Source organism: Olea europaea, chromosome 1 (assembly GCF_002742605.1).
Source record: "Olea europaea var. sylvestris chromosome 1, O_europaea_v1, whole genome shotgun sequence".
Taxonomy (NCBI): Eukaryota; Viridiplantae; Streptophyta; class Magnoliopsida; order Lamiales; family Oleaceae; genus Olea; species Olea europaea.
This window is the reverse complement of record NC_036237.1, coordinates 11,552,919-11,571,644: the sequence shown is the minus strand read 5'-3', so window position 1 is coordinate 11,571,644 and position 18,726 is coordinate 11,552,919. Positions and strand designations below refer to the sequence as shown.

General features: G+C 33.0%; 3 protein-coding genes across 3 annotated transcripts in view; 2 read left to right on the top strand and 1 right to left on the bottom strand.

Moving 5' to 3' along the window:
- The window catches only part of LOC111394161 (uncharacterized calcium-binding protein At1g02270-like), a 5,135-nt gene extending 2,341 nt beyond the window's left edge, over window positions 1-2,794 (bottom strand). The window contains exons 1-7 of the mRNA XM_023019930.1: window positions 2,338-2,794; window positions 2,132-2,236; window positions 1,932-2,037; window positions 1,046-1,266; window positions 877-953; window positions 587-695; window positions 366-491 (exon numbers count right to left, since the gene is read on the bottom strand). Coding sequence (XP_022875698.1) covers window positions 366-491; window positions 587-695; window positions 877-953; window positions 1,046-1,266; window positions 1,932-2,037; window positions 2,132-2,236; window positions 2,338-2,484 — 891 coding nt within the window. The 5' untranslated portion in view covers window positions 2,485-2,794. The remainder of the gene's footprint in view (window positions 1-365; window positions 492-586; window positions 696-876; window positions 954-1,045; window positions 1,267-1,931; window positions 2,038-2,131; window positions 2,237-2,337) is intronic.
- Window positions 2,795-13,335: 10,541 nt separating this feature from the next.
- LOC111394154 (60S ribosomal protein L9-like) lies at window positions 13,336-14,982 on the top strand. Its single transcript, XM_023019924.1, has 3 exons — window positions 13,336-13,788; window positions 14,472-14,594; window positions 14,700-14,982. The coding sequence occupies exons 1-3, from the start codon at window positions 13,414-13,416 to the stop codon at window positions 14,784-14,786; spliced, it is 585 nt and encodes a 194-aa protein (XP_022875692.1). The 5' UTR covers window positions 13,336-13,413; the 3' UTR covers window positions 14,787-14,982.
- Window positions 14,983-15,242: 260 nt separating this feature from the next.
- LOC111394147 (L-type lectin-domain containing receptor kinase VIII.2-like) lies at window positions 15,243-18,056 on the top strand. The gene is made up of 2 exons (XM_023019918.1): window positions 15,243-15,350; window positions 15,467-18,056. The coding sequence occupies exon 2, from the start codon at window positions 15,860-15,862 to the stop codon at window positions 17,897-17,899; it is 2,040 nt and encodes a 679-aa protein (XP_022875686.1). The 5' UTR covers window positions 15,243-15,350; window positions 15,467-15,859; the 3' UTR covers window positions 17,900-18,056.
- Window positions 18,057-18,726: the final 670 nt, after the last annotated feature.

The following is an 18,726-nucleotide window of genomic DNA, read 5'->3' as shown; positions in this document are numbered from 1 at the left end:
AAAAAAAAAAAGTAACTAACTTATTTCCAGCTTTAACCAATAAAAAAATATTTATTAAAAACTCATTTTTTACTTATAATCAAACAATATAATCTTAGTCAAATATGCTAAAAACCCAAAATCCAAACAACTCCATGATTTTACATGATGCAGAATTATTGTGTACTGTCAGTCGATGATGATAGATAGATATACCTCAAACCGGCAAAATATGCACAATGCATTACCAATCAACAAAGTATATTAGTTAATTTTCATTAAAAGAGTCTAATATCAGATTTATCTGGTCATTTTTCAACGTGGAAAGTTATCGCATATAAAATTTCAGCTAGAAGGTCCAGAAAAAATTAAAACACATAACTCACCTTAAATAATGCAAACACTGCTTCACTCCAACTTGTTTTCAGTAATTTCCCATATCTATTGGGATTAAGGAGCCATATAAAATCTACACCACAGATGTTCCCACGATGATTCCGATGGCTTACCCACTGCATAAAATCATAAGCATCAGAAAAAAGGAAATTTCCCGAGTCACGAGTCACGAGTGGCTGAGATAATAAATGACAATGGAGAGGAAAATTACCTTGTGGGCATCTGAATCGCTGTAATGATGAGCAGTATCATATGACGATACGAATCCCTGAGATCTAAGAAACTTGTAAACATGACCCCTCTTGCTTCCATTCCAGTCACTGCATAAGTTAAATATGTGTATTTGAGTATTATTTTGTACTCACTAGAGACCCATCATTAGGGCATGTTTGGTACATAATCCAAGACCATTTGGACAACACTAATGAACCACATTGTTAACTTCTTTTTCTTATTTCTGACAATGCTATGAAAGGAGAAAGCAAAAGAATACAAACTTACCCACAGAGTACAATAGGCATTGGACTGAGCTTGTTTTCTTTTTGATATGATTCAATATTTACCAATATTTTATAGACCTATCAAAGGATGCCATCAGACAAAATAAGATTACGAAATAATGTCAAAATGAGTACAAATGAACAGCATACAGAAAAGGGTTTCCACATACCTGTCGCAGTCTTTCCAAGCACAAACTTGAATCATGTGGAAACAATAAGTGCGTGTTCACTATAAGAATTTCTCGGCAAAGATTGCTATTTCGACATAGTGAGAAGGGCGCAATAAGTTCAACGTGTAATAGCTGAGCAACGCGGTCTCCAAAATCATTGAAAAACAAATCTTGATGGCTGATGACCCTAAAGTAGTCCTTATGTACAGCAGTCAAGAGACCTAAAAAAGTTTAAGAAAAGAAGAACTTTTTGTTGGAATTAAGAATAAGACCATTTTGAAATCAAATGATGAGCACTGTCCCAACATAGTAAAATGTAAAAATTTAAATTCTAAAATTAATATGTAAAAGTGAATTAGAAAATGAATCCTCCTATCTCCATAGCAGAGTATCAAGTTTAATGAACAGCTTTAAAGGAACAGTGTCAACTGCCAACACCTTCCATTTAAAGATTATCGAACTTCATTTGACCATAACCATATATACCAATAAGTTCATGTTACTCTTTTCTATGATTTTGTATTTGTTCTTGTGTTTCTTCTATTCTTACACAAGGTTCAAAACACATCAGTAATTCAGTCAATTTACAATAAAACATATTGGATAGACCACACCAAACAAACTCCGAAAATTCTCAAAAAATGACAAATGTACAAAAATCAAAGATATATTCAATCAGGCAATTCAGCAAGCATGCCAGTTTTTACATAAGAACATAATCTGAATAAAGGTCAAGAGAAGGCTATATTCTCAGTCAATACAGCTTGCTCTCGAGTCTCGGAGCAGCCAGATTTGACAGAAGAACATAAAATGCAACGAAGGTCAAGAGAATAAACTCATATTCCAGAGTGGAAAACAACTGAAATTACAAGAACCACAAGAATACCATCGCCGCGATTATTTGTCCGTGCAAGTTTTAAATTGATATATCCAGCATCACCAAGCCTCTTATCATAAATATTAACGAGCTCTTCATTCCCAACCCAGAATTCCTGTAACACCACACAGAACAACTTAAGCATCATAAAAATTCAAATCTTTAATTCCAAAGAGAATAGCAAATCAATAAAAGAAAGAGAACAAAACCTGAAGACAAATTATGGCAGATCTTTCATACAACAACCAATCTAAAATCCTATTATTCCTTTGTAACCAATAATCTTTCACATCACTTTCCCTGCAAGTCTGGTCCTGAACTTTCCCCAAATGTACATTAAACAAAAACCCATTAAAAATCAACAACTTTCAAACAAAAATCACTATGTAAACGAACATTTTAGAATAGAGCATACCTCGGGATTGAGTCTTTTGTAAATGGGGGCAAGAATGTTGAAGGTGGTGCAAGAAATACAGGTCGGATCCATTATGGATGCGGGTATTGCATAACTGCCGGGTCTTGAAACCCTCCCTTTGTTTATCTTTCGGTTCTTCCTACCCATTCCTGCCAATATATTTGTAATTATGTGTGTAGGATTCTTGCAATTATCTTTGTGTTGCTTTATGGATGAAACGATAAATAGAAGGGGAAAGGAGATGATTCAAGACAAGAAAGAAATTTGACTGACAAAAACGTTTATTTTATTGGAAAAACAAAGATCCGATTGTTGTTTTGTTGGCTAAAATTGTTCTTTTGATTCATAAGAAGACGACGAACAATGTTAACCACCAAATTTTTCAATATATAGATGAAAAAGTATAAAGCAGATAATAGAGAGCGAATTTTGTTTTCCACTGAAAATGAGTGGGAAGTGCTTATGGCAATTTCGAATCTAGAATTACTATGGGCTTGCTCGTTGTTTCTTTTCACTTTCATTTTAAAATCCGTGTCTTAAATCCCTGTTTGGTCCAGCTTTTCTGAATTGTAAACCGCGGATACAGCTTGTTTGGGAGCGATTTTTTGCCCCAAAAAATTGATTTTTTGATCGTTATTTCACTATTTCAGCTGTCATATTTGACTTCTTCTCTTACAAGGGGACTTCACTTTTCTCCTAACGGTCAAAAAATCAATTCTCAAAATCACTCGCAAACAGGCCCTATGATTAGAAACATAAAGTTTGATGAACTTATAATCTAAAAAAAGTTGAACCAAACATGAACTATATTATCAAGAAATAATAGTAATAACAAATTGGAAGATTCTAATTGTACATAATTATTGTACATAATGGTGTTCATAATGTGATGTGGCAATTATCTGATTGTTGATGTGCAAGTGTGAAATTTGAATTAAAAGTTGAACTCAATGCCACGTGTAATTATGAATACCATTACGTAAACAATTATGTACAAGCAGGGGCGGACCCACATGGGGTCATGTGGGGTCAAATGACCCCACAGTTTTTTTTTTCCATTTTTTCCATTTTTTTTATTTTCTGATGCTGAAAAGATTATTTGGGTTTGGGGTTCCAAATTCCAATTAATTATTCACTCCAATCCATTAATCCTATGAATTTATTTTCGTTAATGATACGTTGTTCGAAAAAAAATTTATTTTTGACCCCACAGTCCGAAGTCTCTGGGTCCGCCCCTGTGTACAAGTAGCACTTCCCTAACAAATTTACATGGTTGGCTAAGCTTTATTAATAGGAAATAAATTAAAGTTTAGTTGTGGTTATGGTTATGGTTAAATAATGAATTTTATTTATTTTTTTTTTTGGTAATTTGTCCGCTCTTTATTATTTTTCTTTACTCTTTAAAGGGGAACAAAGTCCATTCCTTAATCTGCTTTAGCTTTTATTGCATTTAGTAATTGAATAACTTAATTGTAGAAATTTGTTTATCTAATTAAGTTAAATTTTTATATAAGAGATATTTTTAACCGTGATTAAGCATAACAAAAAATTTAGAAGTTAATTAAATTGTTATTTATTTTCATTCAAATCATGTTTTATTCCCCTGTTCGTCAAGGCACGCATTCCATCTCGAAAAACTTTTGTTACAATAGGGTTTTAGTAAAAAATTGGTTCCATCAATTCACCTAATTGGAAAAATAAATCACCATGATCGTTAAAGAAAAAAATATCTTTTATTATAATTTACTATTTTATTAACAGTCTGTTTGAAAGAGATTTTTTACTCTAAAAAATTGATTTTTTTATTATTATTTTACTATTTCAGCCGTAATTTTTGACTTCTTTTCTCACAGGTGGACCCCACTTTTCTTCTAACAATCAAAAAATCAATTCTCAAAATTCCTCCCAAACGGAGCCTAACATTCGACCTGCAAAACTTAAAAAATAGGTTAATGGGGGGTAAAGAGTGCAAGTTTCATAGACTTTTTCTTTTATTTTTTTGGAATTAAAATCTATTTCATCTAAATGATTAAAGTAGTGAATTTGGCTGGCATATATTGGATTATTCCTCTAGAAAGTGAAATAATCTGGAATTTTAATTTTAGATTTTAATTTTAATTTTTTGCTCCCTTCTAGATTTCAGAATATCTGCCAAACGCATGATATTACTCCGAACGCTGCATGATATTATTCGCAGAGGTATATTGCACAAGCGATTCTCAAAATTAAAGGACAATAGATTTTTGAAAATAAAATTGTGAAAAATGTATAATTAAAAAGTATGAAATAGTTATGGTTCATACTTAAAATTATATTATTAAAAAATGAGTATTGAAAATAAATTTTAAAAAAAAAATGATAGTTAAATAGTTTGTACCGAACTGGGGATAACTCATTTACGCTTTAATTCTACCTCAACATTTAACTATTATGCTTCCGTTTGGATTATTTATAAAGAAAAAATGGTCGACTCAGTGAAATGTAATTGCTAATAAAGTTTGATCAATTATAATTAATCCAAACATGGGTGATACCTTTTACCTTTAGACGAGGTTGATGTTTGGATGATTGCGTCAAAAACAAACAAGTAAAACGTCTATAATGATTCGAGCGGGATGTGAATCTAAGTTTGATTAAGTTATCATGATGAGACCATGATGGGAACCATACATCTCGACTTAGCTATTTATATAAATAATATATTTTTTTTAAATCTTATAATTATGCACCTATTTGAGTCTTATTTTTTCATAACTTATTTTCAATCACAAATTCTCTCATAAAATAATTTTAGACGTAAATTCAAAATTTTTTTTACTTCTTAATCACACAATTTTTCATAAGATTACTATTTCACAATACATTTTACACTAAAAGTGAGAATCAAATGATTAATCAAAAAATAAGTGAATAATTTAAATGTGGAAATGGGGGACACAAAATGGAAATCCGATGTCATCTCACCTCTCCACAAGTGTATTCGCTACATTGTCATCCCACGTTGTGAGTTGCACTTCTACTAGAGTGATCATTATATTTTGTTTTCCTTTTATATATATTTTTACTTATTTAGCTTGTGAGTTAATTTATCTCGTAGTGTCAATTTAGTGATTGTTTGGGTTCCATTATAAGTTGTTTAATTATAATGTAGTAATAGAAACGAGTGATAGTAATTGTGGATCTTATAAAATGTATGATTAAAATTAATGTTTGATTTTCACAATTTGGATAAAAACAGTAAATAGGGACTAAATGCATTTTTCCTGTTTACGAGGTTTGAAATAGGGAAAATACTTTGTCACTTATCGATATTTATTTATTTTTAAATGTGATGGATAAATAAGCTTTTTTTAAGCTCCCCATGGACTTTTTGGAAGGAAGTCAATAACATAGACAAAATATGTGTTAATTAATAAAAGATTAAAGATAAAATTTCAAAACAAAAAAATTTAAGGACATAAGTACTACAGTGAGCGAGCGAAGCTGAAGGACCTTGTTGCATTTAGAAAGTGATGCGACAAATAAAAATATTGTCTGACTATAACTAGAAAAATTCTACTTGTACATAATTATTATACATAATGATGTTCATAACATGATGTGGCAATCATTCGATTGTTGATGTGCAAGTATGAAATTTGAATTAAAAGTTGGATCTAGTACCATGTGTAATTATGGATATCATTATGTAAACAATTATGTACATGTAGCACTTCTCATATAACTATCATTAGATGAACTAATAATACAATAATGTTTTATTTTAATTTTGCTTTAAGTATATAAAGCTTTTTAAATTAGTGTTTTGGCGATTAAGAGGGTGTTTGGGACTCATTTTCATGTAAAAATGCATTTTAGAATAGTAAATTGATGGGAAATGTATGGTTGAAAAATGAGAAAAAGTTTTTGATTTACGTGTAATATTATTTTAATGAAAAATGTGTGGTTGAAAATAAGAGAAAAAAATTCATTTTGAAAAAAATGATTTCCAAACGGGGCCTAAATCATTTATCAAACAAATAAACACTATTGATTTTATATATAATTTCACAAAATAAAACAGGACAAAATCGTTTAAATGCAGGTTTATCTTTCTCGTTGGAATTTTTTCTTCTTTTTTTGCTTTTGTCAATTATTTGTACAGTCCTTCTCTCTCCACCTCTTAAAAAAAGGATATTATAAAATATATTCTTCACCACTAAGCAAATTGTGAACTAAATTCCTTAAATAGTGCCAATAATGTCTGGAAATTCTCTGGTGCAAATGCTACTGTCAATTGTGATAACTGAATATGATTAAAAGAATATAATTATAGACTCGTTTATGTAATTTTGGACTTGTTCGATAGTAATTTTGAGAATTTATTTTTTGTTCGTTTGAGAGAAAAGTGAATTTTACCTGTGAAAATATAAATCAAAAATAACGATTTGAATGTTGAAATAACAGTCAAATTTTGATTTTTTTTGAGTAAAAAATTAATACCAAATATGCACTTTATATCATAATTGTGTTGGAAATGCTCTTAACTGGTTGACAGATTTGTAAATATATAAAGAAAGAATAATATTCTTCAAAAATTAATTAGGCTTGTAAAGGAAGATTCCATTTACTTCTCACGCTAAAATTGGCTAGACACAATCTTTAGGTAACACAGTTGCATCACACTTTCAATTATTCATTCTAAACTCAACATCACGTGTTTACTTGTCAATATTATCTGCGAAAGAAAATTTCCGGTAATTATTTTAATTAAATGATATTTGAGGTGATCGGTATATAATTGTTTGGTTATATAATTATTATAAGGAAATTTCTCGTATTTAGAGTGTTTATGTTAATTAAGAATTTTAATTTTTCTTAATATGTGAATCTCATTTATCTTTAATTTAGAACCCGTTTGATAGCCATTTTCTTCAAAATGCATTTTTCTCTCTCTTCTTTTTAACTACACATTTTTTATTAAAATAACATTACACGTAAATCAAAAACTTTTTCTTATTTTTCAACGGCACGTTTCACATCAATTTATTAATTTTAAAATATATTTTTACATAAAATGCCTATCAAACACCCCCTTAGTGTCAGCATCAGGTTAGTGAATTCATCCTTTTTTAAAGAAAATGTCGCCTGTCGGTCAGTAGTCGAGCATCAACACTAGTCATCTTTAATTGCTTTGTGTATCTTTGGAAGTTTGCAAGTCAAATGACGATTCAATAAACAATCTTAAACCACATACCAAATAATTTTATAAAAAATACATATCTAGCCAATGCGTGAGTTAAGATATTTCAGCAATTTTTTATTTTCAATTTTTCAAAATTGAGTATTTAATTTTTTTTTTAATTTGGTTTATTATAGGTCGACTAACATATATAATAAAATCATATAATAATATATCACAAAACTGAATTTTAATCTAATTCTTGCTCTTTGAAGGTATTACATTCGTCTTGCGATACCACATGCGTTACATGAAAAAAATAGAAATTAAAATATAAGTTGGTTTACAAGGTTTTTAAGATATATCTATTTATTCAATTTTTTTGTGGTTGTAATCTCGATCGCACCCTCTTTCTTTGTTTCTTCTGAATCAAGGGGTCGATTTATTTAAATATTAGGTACTATCATCTAAATTCTTGACATTACTGGATAAATAATTTCGATAATTATATTATTTTTCCACTTTTTAGTTGATGCGTTTGGAATGTGCATATATCTTATCCTAAATTTTATTTGGCCTAAAATTTTGACCTTTTAAAGATGCCAAAGGGACAGCGATAAAAACAGATTATCCTTGAAAGATTGGTGAAGGCCCCTTCCAATAAATATAACTTCAGCCTCCCCTAGGGCTAGCTAGATATAAAATTGACTAAAAAAAAAAGAGACTTCTTTTAGATATAAAATTGACTTCTTTTTCATTTTTTTTTTTTTATTTCCACTCTGCTTTCATCTCAAATGGAATTTTTTAGTTTTTACATGTCAATTTTATAACGTCCTCCTAATAGCGTTCACTAAATTTGAGATATATTAGTATGATTTTTCTTTAATATTATTCAATAATTCGAGTACTTAACATTAGTTTAGGTAGCAATGAACCCCATATTTTATCATTGGTGGTCAATTATAATTTTTGTTTATTTATTTATTTATTTTTTTTATTTTTTTTTGTGGCTTTCTATCGATAGTATGAATGTGGAGTTCACGATCGAATCAGTGATACTTTTTCAATTAGACAACAAAATATGAACTAGGAAGACGTTGAGAGACCCCCATTAGATAAGTATTAAAAAGTTGTAGTATTTGTGTCTTGGAAGAAAAGTAATTGCAATTTTTCTACACTTGGAAAGAAGTAACTTTTGTCTTCAATTTTTATACATTTTGGAGAACTTCTAAATCTGGATTAGCTCATTACTTAGGCTAAGTAATGAGCTAATCAAGAATTAGAAGGTCACCAAAATGTACAAAAATTGAAGACAAAAGTTACTTCCAATTATGTTTTCCAAATGTAGAAAAATTGCAATCATTTTTCTTCCAAGACACAAATACTACAATAATCAAGAATTGGACAGTAACAAAAACGGGGATAAGTAATGAACTAATCAAGAATTGGAAGGTCTCTAACATAGATAAAAATTGAAGACAAATAAAAAATGAAATTTTAGTGGATTTTGATTAAAAAAAATAAAAAAAAAAATTGATGGAATCCGTAGTTAAAAAGTTATGGGTTCTATGAAATTTATAGTTAAAATTTATTTTAATTTTGATTTAGATTATAATCGAATTTTTTAGTTGAACCAAACATGGACTTAATTAGACAGTTGTGTAGATCTAAGCTTATGTTTATAAGCATTTTAAATAATTTTTTATCCACGCATTTCAAGGTATTTATAAGTACTGTCTACTTATTTATCCCCCATTTATATCTATTTATAAGTACTTCTAGATCAAGAACGTTTTCTCCATTTTCAATTGGAAGATATTGATATCGATCAGCTGTGCGACTTGAATGGATGTACTCTATACGTACAAATTGACTTTCATAACGGGCTAGGAACTATTAAACGACCTATAAAGGACGAACACAGAGTTCCTTGTAAACACTAATAAGGCTGAGAATGAGGCCGAAAAAAACAACGGTTGAGGCTGAAGTTGCCAAATTGAAGTAGACCGAGGTGTAGGTGAAGTTGGACTCTATGTGGCTCAATAAGCTGGCTGAAAAACTAAGTCCACTTGTCTTAGTTCAAGGTCAATGCATTGATGAACTAGTGGAGGCCTCCAATAATCATCAAAAAATAGTGGCCAAGGCTTTGGAGGCAACCAACAGGGGAAGTGGGAGTTGAAGGCCCTGTTGGGGAGTCTCTAGAAGAGGTCGTGGATATGAGGCATCAACTTCACACGGTGAAGAACCCGTGAATAGTCATATAAAAAACTTCCATTCAACAGAAGATTATGACTTTTTCGACAACTATTGGAGGAGATTTGTCTATGATGAGCTACTGAATTAAACTCGGGAAATGTATCCTGATTTTGACACCAGAAGAATTTCTTCGAGTTGAAGAGCCACCTACCCCAGCAGACAGCTAAATGGATCTGGTTGATCATCCGTCTGATGCCCAATACCCTCCAGTTGACCCCGAATCTTATGATCTTATTTCTTTCCCTTTCTGAATTTTGTAACTTTCAAGGCTTCGTTTTCCTTGTAAATATTTCCTTGTTAATTAAGTATTGCCTTTTGAATTCTACTTTATAAGTAAAAAAAAATAATAAGAACTGATCTCTTAACCACCAAGGCCCTGTTTGGTACACATTAATATAAAAATGAAAATGAAAAATATAGACGTTACGAACCCCACACAAAAGATAGAAAGTCAAATATGATGACTTGCTGTGATAGATAACGGTCATATTTTTATTTTAATGGACAAATAATAGGAAAAACGGGGGCTAAATAAGTAATTTGATCACCTTGACTAATGAGTAACTAATCATCTCAACTGAGTAAGTACTTAATCTCTTCATCTTGTACAACTTGAATTACGTCACTCTACTAAGTTAAATCACTTAGGCGTGACTAATGTTGACCATTCCCACATGATCAATCGAGAGTCACTCCACGTATATTCCTCTCTGCGCATGACACAAACAGTCAGACTTATATGGCCATTCCTAGCTAAGGTGGAGCGGCCACATATACTCCGACGATCAAGCAAATCGACGGTGAATGTATTTCGATGGTGGCAGTCTGTCGGGACTTCTTTGTAAGAGGGAGGAGTATATACATGTATGCTTTAAATATGAAGTAACATTATCATGCTTGGGCTATCATGCTTAGGCTAAGCTCTTTGGTATTAATAGGGAGAAAAGTTGGAAAGGGCATCGTTGGATGCAATACACAAGAACTCATCTGATGGTGCGAAGCGCCCATTCGTAGGCGTTCCTAAAGATATAAATAGAGATTTGACCAAAAGATTCATTTGTAAAAATGGCGGTAAAGAGGCACTTCTGCCACACATACCGCCTTGGTTCACATCACTTCGAACAACGATGCCTCCAAAGATGTCACCCAAGACAATGACGCCTTGGTTGGTCACCTGCCCCATGGCTAACATTGGCTCATCGTACTTCAAGGTGCTCTCTACTTAGAAGGCGTAACAACTACAACTCCGGCCCATTGGATGAAAATTATTGGTGCGAGATGTAAGCTTTGTCCACTGACAAGTGATAATGACGTTTCAAACTCATAATTTCTTCCAAATTAATGCTTTATTGTTAACATCGACGAACTTAATAACTAAATCATGGAGATAATATTGATGCCTTAACGAACTTATTGATTTTTTTTTTTAAATTTAAATTCACCATTTTCCATCAAGTTAATTGTTCTAATGGTCATTGAACTTACGTTCATGTCGTTAATTGGTCACTGAAATTTAAAATGTCGAGTTCTAATCAGTGAACTTACATCAATGTCTTCGATTGCTCACTAAATTTAGGTCCATATCTTTAATTGGTCGCTGAAATTTAAAATGTCGATTTTTGGTCACTGAACTTATGACAATGTCTTCGATTACTCACTGAACTTAGATCAATGTCTTAGATTGCTCACTAAAATTGAAAATGTCAAGTTGTGGTCATTGAACTTTGGAATTTCCTTACGTTACTCACTAGCACATCTGTTGAATTTTAAAAAATATCGAGTTTACAGTGAATAATGTATAACATTTTTCAAAATTCAGTGAATAAAGAACAATATTTTTCAAAGTTCAGTTAGTAATATACAACATTTTTTCTAAGTTCAATGGTGAAAACTTGACATTTTAAATTTAGTGAGTAATCGAAGACATTGACCTAAATTCAATGATCAAAACTCGATATTTTTCAAAGTTCAGTGACGAAAACACGACATTTTAAACTTCAGTGAGCAATCGAAATCTTGGACCTAAGTTCGGTGATCAAAACTTGACATTTTAAATTTCGGCGACCAATCAAAGACATAGACCTAAGTTCAGTTACCATTGAAAAAACTAACTCTTTTTCCATCAAGATAAGATTCCCCAAACTTGTAACGACTCGAAGACACGGTAACGCATTTAAACCCAAGATACTTATGGTGTTACCAGAATGCAGTAATATTGTGAATTTCTAGGTAAAAACATCTATTTTCAAATTTCTAAAAATAATTCAAGACTTCTGAACGAGGGTTAGGGAGGGTAATCGGGCTCGTCGGCTTGGATCGCTCATGGCTTGCCCCGATTTGAATTCCCGAGGCAAGCCCAAGCTGCCTGGCGGGCCTTTATATAAATAAATTAATTAATTAGAGGCAGCACACTGATGCCATTTTTTAAGGCAGTAGCTTGCTGCCTAAAAAAAAAAAAAAAGGAGCCTGCCCGACTCGATTCGGAAAGGCTCGAGCCGAAAGCTCGAGTCGAGCTTAATTTGTTTGACCAAGCTTTTGCTATGCTCTGGCTCGAAAAAAAGCTCGGACATTTTATATGAGTCTAGCTTAGAATTTTGACTCGTGAACACGCTCAACTCCGCTCGTTGACATCCCCAATGAGGGTCCTAAAAAAAGCTAGGTTGGAGGCCTAAAGAGGCAACTTTACTAAAGTAACCCTAAAGTTGAGAGTTTTTTAAAAAAATCATATGAAATTATTTTAAAAATAAAAAAATATTTTGTAACACTTAAAAAAAGTTTAAAAAATTCCAAAAACAAAAAAGAAGACAAAATATCAACGCATTGAAATTAGTTCAATAAAGTGACACAATCACCATCCCTCATATTTCTTTCTTCACTGCTGAACATCTTAAGTCAGTCCATCAACAAAACATCAATCAAAATGTCAAGCATCTTTAAGTCAATTCATCATTGTCGTCTTCGTTTGGCTTCCTCAAATTTTTTTATATGATTAATGGGTTAAATGGATTGGACACTTAAAGATGCTTGACGTTTTGATTGGTATTTTGTTGATGAACAGACTTAAGATGTTCAGTGATGTACGAAGAAAGAGGAGGGTCAGTGGTTGTTTCACTTTATTGAACTGATTTCAATATTTTAATTGGTGTGTCACTTTTTTAGTGTTTATCACATTTTTGAATTTTTCATATTTAATGTCATTTTTTTGAATTTTTCACTTTTTTAGTATTTGTCATTTATTTTGTCACTTTCTTGAAATTCTATTTTTTTTTTAATTACAAACATTTCTTTTTTAATGAAAGTCATATTGTATGTATTTTTTTTATTAAAAAAAGCGATGCTTAATTTTACTGAATTTCTAAAATACTTTTCATATGAATTATCAAAAGATTTTTAATTTNTTTTTTTATTAAAAAAAGCGATGCTTAATTTTACTGAATTTCTAAAATACTTTTCATATGAATTATCAAAAGATTTTTAATTTTAGAAGTACCTTCGTAAGTTGCCCAATTCAAATAGCCCAATATTTTGCGCTCACCTTTCGGCCCATATAGCAAAACTAGGGTTTATTTTTCCTTAATTTTACATAGTCTTCCCTCCTCCCTGATTAGGGTTTTTAGTTCTCTATTCTTTCTATCTGACTGAGATTTCAGAGTGTAAAAATGAAGACAATTCTCTCGTCGGAAACCATGGATATACCGGATGGAGTGAAGATCAAGGTGAAGGCAAAAATGATCGAAGTGGAAGGTCCTCGGGGCAAGTTGACCCGGAATTTCAAGCATTTGAATCTGGATTTCCAGTTGATTAGCGATGAGGCTACTGGTAAGAGGCAATTGAAGGTCGATGCCTGGTTCGGGTCCAGGAAGACTTCCGCCGCCATCCGCACGGCGCTCAGCCACGTTGATAATCTGATAACCGGTGTTACTAAGGGATACCGTTACAAGATGCGGTTTGTGTATGCTCACTTTCCGATCAATGCTTCGATCACTAATGGCAGCAAGTCCATTGAGATCCGTAACTTCCTTGGCGAGAAAAAGGTCTGAACTTTAGCATTTTATACACATTATATTAATGTCCGCGTATGCATTCATAATAGTACGCATAAGTACCATAGTTGAATATTCAGCAATAGAATGATGCGTTGTTTAACATAAGGTTGCTAATTGGCTGCATCCTCTATTTTACTTTGTATAGTAATGTAATCTCTGAATGCATGATATTAATATAACTTCATGATGAATTTTATTTATTTGCATTTAGTTGAGTATTTAATTTAATAATCATACAATTTTCTTTGCATTTATTGGAACTTGATTTCTCTGCATCTCTCTATTTGATTATATTTGACAAAATATACTGCATTCTATATGCTTTATGTTGATATGAAATATATGTTGGTGTAAGATTGAGATCACGAGCATACTGGGACCTCCAAACATTTATACAAGTACTGATAAGAATGAAATATAAATGCACTGGGTTTCTATCTTCATAATATTGGGATAGTAGGATATTTTTTGCAGAATATATTTATATTCTTGGGACATAGATTCTACAGAAATACCTGCTGCGTTGTAGGCCGACAGGTCTGGCATCCTCTTTTTTTTTTCTTTTTTTTTTTTAATGCTATAAGTTCCGTTGGTGGCTTGCATGTGCCTAAGCTTGTCGTGGCCTTTGAATTAGCTGTTAGTGAAACTATTGTTTCTCTCTATTATTTTAGGTGAGGAAGGTGGATATGCTTGAAGGGGTTTCAATCGTCCGTTCTGAGAAGGTTAAGGATGAATTGGTTTTGGATGGGAATGACATTGAGCTTGTTTCTCGATCTTGTGCTTTGATAAACCAGGTGACACTCTTCTTATGTATTTATAGACAGACATATGAAAACATACATAGCTCTTTATCTTATTTCTTTCCAAGCACATACTGAAAATACATTTTGTTTGAACAGAAATGCCATGTCAAGAACAAGGATATCCGGAAGTTCCTTGATGGTATCTATGTTAGTGAGAAGGCAACCATCGTTGAGGAAGAATGAGTAGTTAAGTTGTAGGAATATATCCATTGATGGTTTCATTCTGGCCTTCATCACCAGGTTTATGTGGAGAATTCTTGTAGACATGCTTGGAATTTTGATTTTACAATTTTGTACTATGAAATTTCAAGTTGAAAGTATCTTGGTTGGTTATGGATATAATTTTCCAGTTAAATCAATTTACTTCTTGTTCTGGGCATGGATACCTCCTCTTCTTGTTGTTGGACTCCATAGTTCTCTCTCTTAGAGCACAAATGTGGTTGTATTCTCAAACAAGTCTTTCTTCTTTTGATATGTTTAATGGACTGCCCTTGCCTGCCTTGGACCACAGGGTTCCTACATAGAGCATTGAAAAGTTTTTGCTCTTGGTGAATGGTATTCAATCCCTTGAATTAATTTGAGTCGTATTCTTTTTGTTCCCATCTGCCTTCATTTTTCTTGGAATGCAACTGGTCCAAAATTTACAAGTGCCAAACATAAGTCTCAAGTATTCTTAGGAAAGATATTCATATGGTCTGGACTTGGGATTTCTAAAGCACTGTCTAGAGATTGAAACCTGATGTTATGGTTCGTATGCATTGTACTGAAATCTCATTTTCAATTTCAGATAATGCTTATATAAAACCTTAACCTAATTTTTGTCTGCGTCGATCTTTGATTTTTCCCAACGATTTATTTGTTAGGCACCCTCATGTTCTGACTACGGTAGGAAATGTGCTGGCAGATAATACCTATATGATTGTCTCATACTATGATCATCTACATTATTGCAAAGAAGGCCAAATAATTGGGACTCTGGAAGTCGTATCCTTTGTAGGGACTTAAACTTGGAAGTTTGTATAGCAGTCGCTCTCAGTTGTGTGTTAAAGATGGCATTTACTTCATTAAACCCCACCCCAAAGGATTTGTGATTGGGCAGATGCTGATAATTCTTTAGCAAGTGGGTAGATAATATAACTTTGTAGTGTAATTTTAACTGGACCATGGAAATATATGATCTTCACATTACCATAAATTGCAAGACTCGAAAGTCTTTTTAGCTACAATATTCTTCTCTATTGTGCAAATTTTGCCTAATGGGTGTCTGCCCGTTCTTATCCATGTTATCGGCCATTCTTTTCTTTTCCCTGGTGCCCATCTTCTGGTATCCAAATCTCGTTGATTCATCACAGGATAATCTTAGCAATAAACCTGTAATTAATGTGACAAAACATCTCTCCTTTCATGATTTCAGCTCAAACAATCCAAGAACCGGCCAAGATGTTTCACTTTTAGGAAGTGCTGCAATTTCAAGTGAAAAGGGCTTTATCCAAATACCTGATCCAAAAGTTGAAACTGATCTTAAGCATCTAGCGGGAAGGGCCATCTACTCTTCACCTCTTCGCCTTTTCGATCCGGTCAGTCGAACTCCGGCCTCATTCGAAACTACCTTCTCCTTCCAGTTCCAAAGTCCTTCAAACATTTCCAACTCAAATCCCTTGAGGGGCTCTAATTTGAGCGTCCCGGATGGTGGCAGTGGCCTTACGTTTATTATAGTTCCTGACGAGTTCACAGTGGGACGGCCTGGTGCATGGCTTGGTATGCTCAACGATGTATGCGACGAGGAGTACAAAGCCGTGGGTGTTGAATTCGACGCTCGTCAGAACCCAGAGTTCGGGGACCTGAACGACAACCATGTCGGAATCAATTTGGGAAGCATAGTTTCGACCACGGTCATCAGTATGTCAGACGTGGGAATTTATCTCAAAGATGGCTTAGTACACAGAGCTTGGATATCTTACGATGGATGGAAGAAATATATTGACATCTACCTCGGACAAGATAGCAATGAACCTCCTTCTAAACCTGTCTACTCGGGTAATCTTGATCTCTCACCTTATTTGAACGAATATATGTTCATTGGATTCTCAGCTTCGACTGGAAATCACACACAAATTCACAACATTTTGTCCTGGAATTTCACTTCTATAAGTCAAGCCAATCTACGAGTTCCTTCTCCAGAAACATGCGAAAGTAAAATCAGAGTTCAAAACAGTGAAAATCTTGAAGCTTCCCACAAGAAAACCCCCACTAGTTTCTTGATTTTCATAGCTGTAGTTATACTTTCTTTGATTATTTTGATTAATCTGTACTTCAATGGGAAACGAAAAGAGAGGAATAAAGACGAAATTATGGTGCTTGCTGAAAAAAAGCAGCGTCCAAGGCCGCCAAACAAGCCCCGAAAATTCACGATTTCAGAAATTTCTTCTGCTACAAGATGTTTTGGTGAGTTACAGATTCTGGGTAGTGATAATAGGAGTGTAACATATAAAGCCACTATGTTGACCGGTTGCAACACAGCGGTGAAGAGATTTTCCGGCCAGTTTTTCACTTCACGTGGATTGGATAAACGACGAATGCATAAAGAAATCAAAGCCATTAGTAAAATTCGCCACCCGAATTTGGTTCCAATCAGAGGGTGGTGCTTTGATCATCAAGAAACTATAGTTGTGTATGATTATATTCAGAACGGAAGTCTTGACAAGTGGTTATTCGGTGTCGGAGTTTTGCCTTGGACTCGTCGGTTCAGGGTGGTTAAAGATGTGGCTGAGTCATTGAGTTATCTTCATTCCAAGGAATTGGCTCATAAGAATGTGAAAACAAGCAGTGTCTTTCTTGACGTAAGTTTCAGAGCTATGCTTGGTGATTTCGGGCTTCTTTTACCGTCGATTGAGTCAACTCGGTTTGAGGCATTAGTGAGTCAGAAAGTGGATATTTTCGAGTTCGGCGTGTTTATACTTGAAGTTTTATCGGGTCGGAGTAGGATTTCAAAACCGGGTGAGATGGACTTGTTAGACTTGGCATGGGCCTTGCACGAGGGAGATGAGAAAGTGAAGTTGGTGGATAGGAATATGGGTTTGGTCGTCAATCCAGATCAGGCTATTCGGGTTTTGGAAGTCGGGTTGTTGTGTACCTTGAATGACAACAAAGGGAGGCCTAGAATGGAACAAGTGGTTGAGTATTTGAATGTTGAGAAACCGATTCCCGAGTTGCCACGGAGTCGACCCGTTTCTTTGTTCCCCTACAGCAGCACCACAGTATTATGTAGTGGGTACTCTTGTGCTCCATTCAAATAATTCCAAGTGTATGATTCACATGAAATGGACAAAATTTGGTTAATAATTTAATGAAACCATCCATTCAATTATTTTTGTCCTAACATAGGCTGGCAGATAATTGTAATGTCATTATCAGTTGATAAAATTGTGTCAATGATTGAAAATTCCAATTCCAGTTTTTGGGTACAAAATTAGCTGTTCTTCAGTGTAGCTCAAAATTTTAAATTAAAGTCAATAATTAATTTTGAATTTATAATTTTTATGAAAAATTATTAAAATTTTAATTTTTAACTAAAACCAAAAGGACTGAATATAATAATGTGACTAAAAGAATAATGGAAAACAAAATGAGTTATGAAAACATAATAGTGACAAAAAAAGGGGTTAATTATATGAATGATCACTGAATTTTGTCTTACGTTATTACTTAGTCATTAAACTTAAAAATGTTACTCAATGATCACGAGTTTCGTCAATTGTTACTAATTTATAACCGAATTTTAAAATGTATCTCAATGGTCATCAACTTTGCACCATGTTACCTATTCTTCACTCAAATGAAAAAATTCGTTAAGTCCAACAAACGACGTCAACTTGAATGACGAATGGATAACACGGTGCAAAGTTCAATGACCATTGAGATACATTTTAAAGTTTGGTTATGAAGTAGTAACATTTGATGAAATTCAGTGACCATTGAGTTACATTTTTAAATTCAGTAACTAAGTAGTAACATGAGACAAAGTTCAGTGACCATTAAGATATATTTTTAAATTGAATTATTAAGCACTTCTTTGAGTCTCATTATTTTCCAAAAAAAAAAATATACATATATATATATATAT